The sequence below is a fragment of the Drosophila takahashii genome, chromosome 2L, assembly GCF_030179915.1.
Source record: "Drosophila takahashii strain IR98-3 E-12201 chromosome 2L, DtakHiC1v2, whole genome shotgun sequence".
In the NCBI taxonomy this organism is placed as follows: domain Eukaryota; kingdom Metazoa; phylum Arthropoda; class Insecta; order Diptera; family Drosophilidae; genus Drosophila; species Drosophila takahashii.
The window spans coordinates 19,313,442-19,325,441 of record NC_091678.1 but is presented as its reverse complement, the minus strand read 5'-3'; the positions used below and the strand labels follow the sequence as shown (position 1 = coordinate 19,325,441).

Below are 12,000 nucleotides of genomic sequence, written 5' to 3'. Positions count from 1 at the left end.
GCAAATATTATTTTTTAATGCGTCTTAGTAGCTTCTGGTTTTGAAGTTGTACGCCTTTATAAATGATTTTAAGACTCTAGTGATTTCTAAATCACATTCTATAAGTTACAAAAAAAAACTTAAAAAATGCCTAAAAAATTAAGAAAACTTATTTGTACAATATTATAAAAATAATATATTTGTAAAAAATAGTAGGTACATTTGTTAAAATTGCGTGAATATTTTTCCTTTCAATTGTTTTTTATCCATTTATTTTTAAATACCTAACATAAAATTGTGTTTGTATTTTCCATGTATTGCGAAAAAATCTAGTATAGAACGATAAAGAGAGACGTTAGTAGCCACTTGGAAATTTTCTTAATCGAACTGCTCTTCACCTGACCGCAATTTTCATTGGCCTCTGACGGGTTTTCATTACCTTTTGCCACTTTGTTATTGCGTTGGCGTCTTAATAACCTTAGCCAAACTCAGCACCACTTCTCCCCCTCCCCTCGAGTAACCACTCAAGTGCAACTTTATTTTTAAGTGTACGAGAGACTAACTTTATGGAATGGAGAAGGAAACTTTTCCAGCGTTTTCTCTTCGTCCTGTGCCGAGTGTTTATTATTAAAAAATTTGTAGCCATTTGCTACCCTAAAGAAACTTGGCTTCAGGGTTTATGGCCAAGTTGCGTGCACACGTGTCCATGAAGGTTGAAAAAAGGGGGGTTAAAATGGTAGGAAGGGGGTGGAAAGTCATGTGTGAGACTGCAGCATCCATGACCAAAGTGTCAGAGTCCATGAAAGGCGATTAGGGTCAACTGGCTTGGCCATGGCTAGTTGGCCAGAAGGAGTGAAAAAGCCAAAACAAAAAATCCTTGACCACCTGTGGACGTTTCTCAAATCTGCCGGGGAAGTTAGCCACACTTAATTGGAAGTTGCCATAAATTGAGTTGCAAACGGGGTGTCCTTCAGTTGAAAAAAGAGCTGCCTTTATTCTATATTCTGGTTTATTTTTTTTACGTTTTCACATTGATGCAGTTGACTAACTATCAAGTAACACAAAGACAATTAAACTTAGGGCTAAAGTTAGCTGGAGGAAAAAGAAGCGTTAGGGCGCTGGGTTAATAAGTTCTTGGCAGAGTTTGCTGTATGTTAGTTGAGACAAAAAGAGCTGAGAGAATCACCAAAATCCCCGATTCTAGGCTAGTTTTAAAACACATTAGATTCGATCTAGTCTTTCTTATGGGCTAAACATATTCGTGGTCCAGTTGGCAGATCGCTGAGGTCGCTGATTGAGTTTCGTTTGAGTTCAGTTGAAGGTTGGGTTGTGTGTTCTTTGCTTTCCCAAAGCTGGCCAGGATTACCAGTTCTTTGAGCGACGTTCGGCGCTGTTGGAGCTCCTCAGCTCCTCACTCTCCCGTCGGCGGTCATCCTCACGATCGTCCAGCCTGTCCAGCTGCCAGAGATCATTGTTCAGCAGGCGACGTCCATTGGACCAACTCAAAGCGGCTCCAGCTCGTGCAGCATTTCCATTCAGCCGGGTGGTTATCAATCCATTGAGGTTTCCCGCCTCCAAGAGCAGTGGCGAACTGATCAGCTGAGCCTGAACGGTGGCACTGGAGGGCTGGCTGAGGATCAGGCTGGGCTGGGAGCTGCTACCGCTGCGATCGATGGTGATGCGTGCCTGGGGCAACTGGCGCCAGGCCTCCAGATCGCGTTCCCTGGTCAGCAGAGTGGTGGTCCTGGAAGAGCTGCTGGTGGTGGCGGCCGGCAGGCGGGAGGCCAGCAAAGTGGGCGGGTGCGAGACGACGGTGGCCTGGATGCTGGGCAGGCTTTGGGCCAAGAGGAGAGTCTGCTGATCGATCAATCGCTGGTTTTGGCTCTGACGACGCTCGGCCTGCTGGCGACGATCCTCACGATCTCGCTGTTCGCGTTCCCTGAGCTCACGATCACGGAGTTCTCGCTCACGAAGTTCCCGATCACGCAGTTCTCGCTCTCGCTGCTCTCGCTCCCTCTGCTCTCGCTCGCGCTGCTCTCGTTCCCTTTGCTCTCGCTCTCGCTCCTCCCGATCTCGCTGCTCCTGGAGGCGCTGGAGATCCCTCAGTTGCTGCTCCTGCTGCTGACGCTGCTGCTCCTGCTGTTGCACCTGCTGCTGGAACTGTTCCATGAGCTGCTGGGCCTGGTTGCGCGCCTGGTTCTCCGATTCGCGACGACTCTGGGCCTCCAGCTGCAGTTGACTGGCCTGCTGGGCCTCGGCCAGCGATTGCGCTTCGGCGATGGCCTGGGCGGTAAGACGGGTCTGCAGCTCCTCGAGGCTGTTGAAACGAGACGACGACGATGATGAAGAGGAGATCCTTTGCTGCTGCTGCTCATCCAGACGCTGCTTGGAGACAATGGCATTGAAGCCACTCACATCGTCGGCGGTGTACTCCACAATGCGACGAGTGCCGTCAGGTTCGATCAACGAGTACTGACCCTTGACCAAATCGCCGTCGCGCTTCTCCTCCTGCCGCTTGTCATCGCCGGTCAGCGAGTCCCTCACATCGTAGGCGAAACTGTACTGGGGACGGGTGTCGTAATCCTCACTGGAATTGGGGGCCAGGGTGGTGGCATCATCGTCGTCCTCGTTGTTACCATTATCATCTCGGTTCAGATCACCGCGCAGTTGCTGCTGCTGTTGAATGCTCGAGGATTTTGCCAGCTGGCTAAGATCGATGGGACGCAGGAAGGACGAGTTGGCCACGTTGCAGGTCAGCAGGCTCAGGCAGAGCAACAAGTATGTCTGGAATCGGAAAAGGATTCGCACAGGATTCGAATTAAAAAGCTGTCCGCCATAAATCACCCCATTGGCCTCATCAATTTGTCATCCCACAATGGTTTTCCCCATTTATTTGTTAGTTGCAAAGGGGTCATAAATTAAAAACGACAACGGGCGATTCATGTTGCCTGTACGGAAAGTTTGCGGGGATTTGTTGGTTTGTCGGACTCTATTGGCTGTCAAGTTTACAAAAGGAAAAAGCTTAAAAGTCTGGAATAATACTACAAAGTACACTCATAACAATTCGGAGTCATTTCACATTTTAAATCATATTTTTGATTTAAATTTAAATCTTATCCACATCTTTAACTATTTCGAAAAAGTATAAATGCCATTTTGTTGTATTTACTAATGATTATCGAAATGTAAAAGAAATTTTTAAAATCGGACCATTTATTAAAAAGTTATGAGCAAATAATGGAATTAAAGCAGTGCAAACAGTGCTTTGTTGAATGTTTGCCTCCATCTTCCTAGCACTTTCTTTATGGGATTAATGGGTATCTGATAGTCGAGGTACCCTCTATTTTCTTATAATTTTAAGAATCTCTTAAAGTGTAAATTCAGCTAGTTAAAGAATTAAATTTTAATTGGATACCCAAAAATGGTCCCCAATTTGCATGGGGTGTTTAACCACCTTCACCCCAATCTAAGCTCTGTACATTTCCATTTGGTTTATGTCCGTTTCTCTGGCTATTTAAATTGGCCTAATGCGCTCGGCTCTTTATCGTTTTGTATTTTTGATTATCCTGATTTATGGGCCCGACTTCCACTTTGCCGGATTTACATGGCGGCAGAACAACAAGCGATGCTGGGAAAATTTATGGCCGTCGGCGGTTGACGGAAAACTTACCCGTTTCATGGCTGCTGACGTTAAGTATTCGACTAGTTGGGCTGCTGGTTATTCGTTTGGCTGCTGCTGTTTGCTGCTGATGGCGAACTGATGCCACCACCATCGCCCACTAGCCATTTTATAAGGCCGGGCGAAAAAAAGGGCCATCGCCAGAACCTGACCGCACCTGATATGCCGGTGCCCAGCTTTCAAATTTGTTTAGTTAAGGTTACAAATGACCTTCCCGAGGCGTACAGATACAGCTGCAGATAAATTGGAGCTGCAGTGCAGAGCATTCACTTTTCAGCCGCCACCACACACGCTCACAAAATTGTCACCCACTAGCCCAAAACGATGAGTGGCAAACGGAGGAAAAATGGAAGGAAAAACGGGGGAAAATCGGGTGGCGCTTATGAAAATGGTCAGCAAACATTGCCTACGGAAATTGGAAATAGGCCTGCACCGAAGCCAGTCTTTGTTGCGCTTTGGTCTCATGAATTTGAAATTTTGTAATCCCTCATCCGCCCGAGATCCGATTGCAAAATACTGGAAACAAGGAAAGGGAGGCAAAAATAAGGGGGAAATTTGATAGCTGCCCACAAGTAAAAGAGGCGCCGGGCTGGAACGGTCACTTTAATGGACTTCCACTGTAACCAGGCACACTTTATCGATTATCTCGATTCATTATCCGACAGGTTTTTCATCATGCGTAGTAACCAGAGCCCTGGCTCATTTGTTGTCTTTTGCGGAGCCACTAGGAAGTGCAGTCCCCGTTGACGGATGTGGTTTTTGGGGGGCTTCCCTGCTCTTACGCAATACAGGTGATTTATGATTAGACCAGAGGAATTCCAAAGCTCAATATGGGATTTTTTTAATGTCACAATTTGATTTTGAAATCAAGTTTAGCAGCAGTGTTCAATTAAAGTGTGACATTTAGAACATTACTCCACGAAAAAGGGTCAGGAAATATTTTCTGGTTTTTGAAAATTAAATTTGAGTTTTTTTTTTTAATTCCCAAATGACTTGTATAAGCTTGAATATCTCCAAAGTTTAGCTTTTTTCTATATCTATCTATCTAATTGAATTAAATCCGTTGTATCCGACTAAAATAAGAAATACATCTTTATTAAATGCAAAAGTCTAGTTTATTGAAATTCGGTAACATAAGTTTAAAATAAAATTATATTTCCTTTATAATCTGTTAGGATCCATCTCAAAAGTAAGAACTTTTAATAGTTTTTTTTCGTATTCAATAATTTGTTATTAAAAATACTTAAATTAATAGATAACTGGATTGTTTTTCATAAACCATAAATGCAGAAATATTTTACAAGAGGTGGAAACCGTTTGAGGCACATAATACCCAAAAGATTAATGCGCTCACCCTTAAAGCAGTCTTTCATGGGATTCTCATATATGAGTTAGACACATTAATGGGGCCAAGTTAAGTCGATTCGGGATGCGACAGTGGAACAAGCAGGCATACTAGCTCTATCAGCTGTAAAAACAAAAGTAGCGCCAGCAACATCAGCCAGAACATCTGTGTCAGTGCGTATGAAAACAAAAAGAAATCTCCAACGTGAGCCAAACAAAGGGAACACCAACAATAACAGGAGGCGAACCAAAGGAAACCGAAAGCAAAAAAGGCAACTGGCTGGAAAAAATTGTCATGCATGACTAAAATACAAGAGCAAGAGCAGAAGTGGCGGTGCACAGAGAAAATACAGATTGCAAAATCGGGTTTCCTAGAAACATAATTCAAAGAAGAATTCTACTCTATGAAAGGTTTTAGTTCTCTGCTAAAATAAATTTTATTTTATTAATTAAACATGTTTACACCCAAAAAAACTGATATGAAACCATGATTGATTTGATGTTATGTGGTATCAATTGTTATGTGGTCACCTCAATTCGATATGCTCGAAAGTCAGTCAGAAAATTGACCATGCGCATATCGAATTGACCGCAACGTGTTTTTTGTTGTGTGTATATATTGTGTGCATACATTTGCAGCATAAAAATAACAGTGGATTTCTTTTCAGCTCAAAATATTCTGCAGTGCAGAAACTGCGAAAAAAGCTAAAGGCCTGATCCGCTCTGTTATTCATGCCGTGGAGCATAGTTTTAGGCGCCGCCAGTTCGGTTGTCCAACATGTTGGACACTTTTTCCAACAGCCCCCTTTGCAACCCCATATATCCAACCTCCATCCCCCTCCCCGCATCCCTTCGCCAGCTTTGTTTGTCTTTGATGCGCGTTTTCCGCTTGTTTTTCTTGCTGGACGGGGAAATTGAATGCCCAACAGCCGACAGTCGGCCACGTTGTAATTGAGTTGGCCGTGTGGAATGGGAAAATAGTTTTGCCAATTCCGACACGAATCGCAATGCAGCTGAACAGCGAACACGGAAAATCCCTATCCCTATCCCTCCGCCAAGTCGGGGCCAATTGGCCGGCGGGTAATTAATCATTTTTCACTTTTTCACTCGATACTGAAAGTGCGCTCAACAATTTCTCACAATTTGCAACTGCCAAAAGGCAATTAGAGTCGACACATTTACTGTATTAGCGTTCATTAAATAATCAATTGCAATTGCCACTGCAATTCCAATTAAGTTTCTTGTGTTTACCAGTCGAGCTTTTATCTATTTGAATTAAATTGAACAGCCAATATGGTTGTGAATGCCATTAAATGGGTTGTAAATCGTTATTCGAGTACCCAACAAAATTAAATGTCATATTTATTCATAGTAATTTATTTTATTGTTTATTAAAAACCGATTCAAATCTGATTATTATTTGGAATAAATTTGTACCGGTAAAGTTAAAGTTATTCCATTTCCAAAAAAAATTAAATGTAAAATTTATTCATAGTGATTTATCTTTGATAAATTTAAAAATAATTTTATTTTTAGTTATTAAAAACAGATTCATATCTGATTATTATTAAGGTTACATTTTTGAAACTATTGTTTAACTGTTTATGAACCAGTTGTGCTGGATATTAAGACAAATATTTTACCGTCTTACTTTCCAAACGATTTGTGCAAAAGTTGCTCCTAGCAATTTGGCAAATCTTAAAACTTGTGCAAATGCATTTCTCTCCATTATAAATGCAACGCATATTGCATATATTATCGCAGAGCAGAAAAACATTCTGTTGACTTTTTTGGGAAAATGCAAAAACAAAACAACCGAAGCAGAATGCAACGCAAATTGCGATTGCTTTAGCTCGGCATCTACATTCCGAATACCGCAGGGCTTGGCAATCAAATTGTGTTTTTCGGTCAGAGGAGGCAATTCAATTTGCGGCAGGGGGACGGTGGCCAGATCGCAAATCTGGTTTTATTTACAGGAGGGCCATGGCTTTTAGGCCCGATGCCCGATGTCACCAATGCCGAAGCTATGATTGAGTGGAAGCCTCTTCGGGGGTATTTTAGACAGTCAGACAGACAGCAACCCGGTTTGGTTGAGTGTTTCAATTTATTTTTCATATTTTTGTTTAACCGCTTTTTGTTTTACTTTCCTATTTCAGCCGGGCGAAATTCCCCCGGTTCGCGTTCGCAAAATGCCAAAAGTTAAAATAAACAGTTGAGCGCTAGGAGGACGAGGAGTCGGGACAACTCGCAGGAAGGCAGGAAACACTTGAAAAAGTATGCCAACAATATTTCTACCATCTCTCGGTGTCTCGGTGTCTGTGTGCTTTTGTGCTATTGAAAAGGAAATGAATGGCAGGCAGAAAAAGTTAAATCACCTCCAGCAATTGGGCCTGCTGTGGCTCCCAACTCTAGATGGGTATATTGGGTGGTTGGGTTGTGGACTGTATTTTGAGTGCTGCTCCCTGGGGTGGCGTATGCGCAATATTCGCGCCGAGGCCTCTAAGCTGCGGCCTGAGCCCCGACATTTGTCGCATTCTCTACTGTTTTCCGTGTGATTTTATTTCATTTTATTTTATTTTTCGCATTCTTTTTCGATTTTGTTTTGTTCTTTCGATTTCTATTTGCCGTGGGAAATTGCTTTCAATAATGACGCAAAGTGTTGCTGGGGGGACATTTTAATGGTTGCCTGGTTGGTTGGTCGCTATGCGTTCGACAGATAGGACAGCGCCATCTGGAGGCGACAAATTGTACTGACACAACCCCTTATCGCAATCCTCACACCACACTGTGAAAATGGGTTTGGAAGCCAGCAGAAGAGCTGAAAGTCAGTGGTTGCTGTATACAGCTATCTATAGATAATATTTCTAAAATATTTTTCTAAAACAGAACACTTCTATTATGTTAAGTATCATATACCATAAATTAAAAAATTATAAAAAATAACTATTTGTTCAATATATATAAATTTATTGCAGGTTGTAATAAAAAAAGATTGTTACTTTGCTTATTCAAATCAACCAAAAATATATTTTTTTTGCTAAAATAAATGCCTAAGACATTTTTTTTTAAGTTTAAGTAAATGGTAACAATTTTTAAATTACTTTACACCTCAAATTATATAAATTATGATAAAATAAATGATTTATTAAAATGTAAGCTCAGTGCAAACGCCATCACTTGAGGCAATTTGTACGCACTCATCGTGGCGTTGGCATCAATAAATTGCCACGGGCGCCGTGCGAGTCCTTGCGTGTCCTTGGCCACACCCCACATCTTTCCACACCCTGCAACGAGTCCTTGGTCAAGTGTGCGCCTACCTTTGTCCGGCGCCTCTTTCCTGGCCACTTATGCAGTTCGTTGTCCGTTGCACTTTTCCGGCACGCAACGCCAAGGGCTTATCCTCATTTGCAATTCAGACAAAAGGCTCGCAGTCCGTTGAAATAAATTTTAATATATTTTTCATTTCCACGCAGAACATATATGTATGTTGCAAGAGGGTTTTCCGTTTCGAGATGCTATCGATGTCTCATCTTCAGAACATCCATGTCGATTCATTTAATGAAGAGTTATGCAAGTGTTTTTTCGTACTTTTAAAATTATTGAAAGGAACGAAAGCATTTAAACATTAAGTTGTTTGAGTTAAAGTTATAATAATTTATATTTATATCTAAAATGAAAAAATTAAGTATAACATATTGAATTTATAATTTTTAGATTCTGTTTTAGAAATATTTATTTAACTATTGTAAAACCTAGGGTATGCCCAGCAGTTTCATAATCCTTACCAAGTAACAGCGAAATGTAATGCAGTGGAAACAGTTCAGAATTCAATTATTCCCGCTTGGTAAGAGTTTTAATTAAAAATCAGTCATAAAATGTGCGTGTGAGCTCGGGATGCTTAAAAATTGAGCATCGATTCGCAGAGGCTTTTAAGTTTGATTAAATTTCGGCAGATAAAAAAGGCTAAAAGAGCGGAAAATGTGTTTGGATCACGTACGCACTTTGGGGTGCCCCAAGAAGGTCCTAAATATTGGAGATGGTCTCTTGTCATAAGTCAATAAAAAGACAAAATGAAAATGGACGATGAATGGGAAAACTCTGCCATTCACAGCACCGAAAAGTTGTGAATTTAAAAGCATAATAAAACAAACTCAAGGACGAATATCAGACTATAATAAATACAATTTATATGCATTTTATTTACCTATGAATATTTCCTCTGTTGATTGGCATACATTTTTTATTTTAATTACAACAACACAAAGCGACCAGATTTCATTGAGATTTATGCAAGGTTTACAATAACAAAATACACAAACAGAAATCAGAATGAAAATTGTGTATACGTAAACAATTTATTTCATTTCATTATACCCTTGTAGAGGGTATTATAATTTCAGTCAGATGTTTGCAACGCAGTGAAGGAGACGTTTCCGACCGCATAAAGTATATATATTCTTGATCAGCACCAATAGCCGAGTCTATCTAGCCATGTCCGTCTGTCCGTCTGTCCGTCTGTCTGTCTGTCCGTCTGTCCGTTTCTATGCGAACTAGTCCCTCAGTTTTAAAGCTATCGCGATGAAACTTTCCCAAAAGTCTTCTTTCTATTGCAGGTAGTACATATGTCGGAGCGAGCCGGATCGGACCACTATATCTTAAGGCTTCCATAGGAATATTCAAAGAAATAATAACTTTGTAAGCAGTAGGCGTTTTGATTCTTGACTACTTATGTATAAACAAAATTAAAATATAAACGTTGAATCTGGAATCCCTGGAACTGCACCGAGTAAGCATTACTTTATCTACAAGGGTATATAAGCTTCGGCTGGCCGAAGGTAGCTTCCTTTCTTGTTTTAATGTGCCATTGTTGTTCGTTCGGTCGAACAATAGCAAAATATCCGTGTGGCAAACTGTTTATTTGCGTATCGCGACGGGGCCAATTAATGAAATTTCATTTTCGCGCCTTGATTGCTCCACTTTTGGCCAATTTCAGGGGGCAAAATCAATAACAATACGGTGGCCGGGGTGGCCATTTAATTAACCATCCGCTCTATATACCCTTCACCCGCACCACAACGGCAAACAGGGAGTACGCCATCTTCAGGGTGGCGAAAAAGGCATTCAGATTCAGCTCGATGAGTCCGCCCGCCTTTATGACCCGCCCCCTGGAACCCATCGCCATCTGGGTGAAGACGAGCAGATCGAATCGATGCTCCCGCGATTGATCGTACCACCTGCTGGAGAAGATCGCATACGGCAGACGCTCCACCTCCTCGGCCACTTCGCTGGCAAAGTAGCAGCTGGGAAAGAGCTGCACGCAGACCACTCCGAAGAATACCAAGTAGTAGACCAGTGAGATGGTGTCGCCCACGAAGAAGAGCACGTAGGACACAATGATGCACAGGGTGGCACCGCAGCCGCCCAGCTGCACCAGTTGCACCTGGCTGATGGTCTGAGCCACCAGGTAGTGGAATCTGCAAGATCGAAAAGAATGAGATTAAGAATTAACGCAAACAATCGACATTTAATTTTTCACAGTTCCTAAAGATTTTCTGTTTTTTAATTCTTAGATCAAAATCTATAAAATCAGATTAAAGCGGGAATTAAACATTAAACGCCGGGATAAAATCGATATGCGAATGGTAAGAATCTGGTATATTGTCGTTTTTACCATGCAATACGGATTTGTCTCTCTCTGAAATTCTCTGACTTCGAAAAAGAGAGCAATACGCAACATTAATTACTTAAATTAAATAAGTGGGAATGAGATTAACTACTATTATATTAACTACATTATAATTGTTTACATTTCGAGCATATCAAGTCAAAATTTATACCACATAACATTTAATCGATCATCGTTTTATATCAAGATTATATGGGTGTATTTAAAAATAATAAAATTATGATTTATCGATTTCCTGGTGCATGTCGGATGTGAGGTCCCCTATTTTTGTCTCATTGGTCTTTTTTCCTGGCTGATTAAATATTTCTCATAAATTAATCGGGGTTTACCTCACCAAGAGCTTATGCTGCTCAATGTATTCCAGCAACCGCTGATGATTACTCGCAGTTTCGTCCTCGAGAAATCCGAGCTGAGCCATGCGAATGGACCACAGGTGGAGGTGTCCCCCCAGAAGGCACAGAGTCAACGGGGTGTAGGTGTCGTTTCCAAGACCCTGCAAGCCTTCGACCAGGATGCTAAATATCTGATAGCCCAGGGCCACAGCAGCCAGACATCGATTCCTTTCCAAGTCGAAGGGGAAATAGGCGGGGTATATAAGTTCCAAGTTTCCGTTGATGATCTGAACGAAAGCACCGAATAGGAAAACCGCGTAAACCATTCCGAAACTGATGTAGAGACAACGCGTAAAGCGTTTGGCATGACATTTCACGTGATCTTGGTAATAGCGATGCTCCAGCTCGCTTGAAATGAACGTATCCAATTGCCCGATCAGAGATTCAATTTCCACAATCTCGGGCAGGTGATACAAGTGGGCCACGTGCTTGAGACTGCAGGCAACACAGGTTAGGGACATGGTCAGGTTCTTCAGGAGTTCAGCCGGAGAAGGATGCAGCAGAAGATGCAGCAGCAGGTGCAGTGGAAACCACAAGGTGACCAGGACGTGCAGCACCGCCACATAAAGTTGGATTGGACGTGAGGATTCCTTGAAGAATGTCGGCACTAGCACTCGCATGCAGAGCCAGAACGGTCGATAAAAACGAACACTATCGATGATGACCATGGCTCACCTAATGGATAATCGCCGTTGAGGTTGCAGCTTTTATGCAGCTGCCTAGGTAGATACACTGCAAGAATTCGCAAGACTTAAAATTAAAAAAAAAACTGTGGATTTTAAACAAAAAGTATTCCGTACATCTAAGTCGAAATCTAATGTGCAATATATAAATGGTTAAAGACTGCGTTTTATTTTTACTGCATACTTTTAGGAGCCACTATAAAATATTTTAAAACTAGCGGTTTCTCTGCCCGAATT

General features: G+C 41.8%; 2 protein-coding genes across 2 annotated transcripts; both read right to left on the bottom strand.

The window, feature by feature from the left end:
* Window positions 1–1,341: 1,341 nt before the first annotated feature.
* Window positions 1,342–3,731, bottom strand: Crys (Crystallin). The gene is made up of 2 exons (XM_017156441.3): window positions 3,650–3,731; window positions 1,342–2,763 (listed from the first exon to the last, which is right to left on the bottom strand). The coding sequence occupies exons 1-2, from the start codon at window positions 3,656–3,658 to the stop codon at window positions 1,342–1,344; spliced, it is 1,431 nt and encodes a 476-aa protein (XP_017011930.2). The 5' UTR covers window positions 3,659–3,731.
* A 6,296-nt stretch (window positions 3,732–10,027) lies between these two features.
* Or33c (Odorant receptor 33c) lies at window positions 10,028–11,748 on the bottom strand. The gene is made up of 2 exons (XM_017156442.3): window positions 11,018–11,748; window positions 10,028–10,476 (listed from the first exon to the last, which is right to left on the bottom strand). Exons 1-2 carry the CDS (start codon window positions 11,746–11,748, stop codon window positions 10,053–10,055), a joined length of 1,155 nt encoding a protein of 384 aa, XP_017011931.2. The 3' UTR covers window positions 10,028–10,052.
* Between the last annotated feature and the right edge of the window lie 252 nt (window positions 11,749–12,000).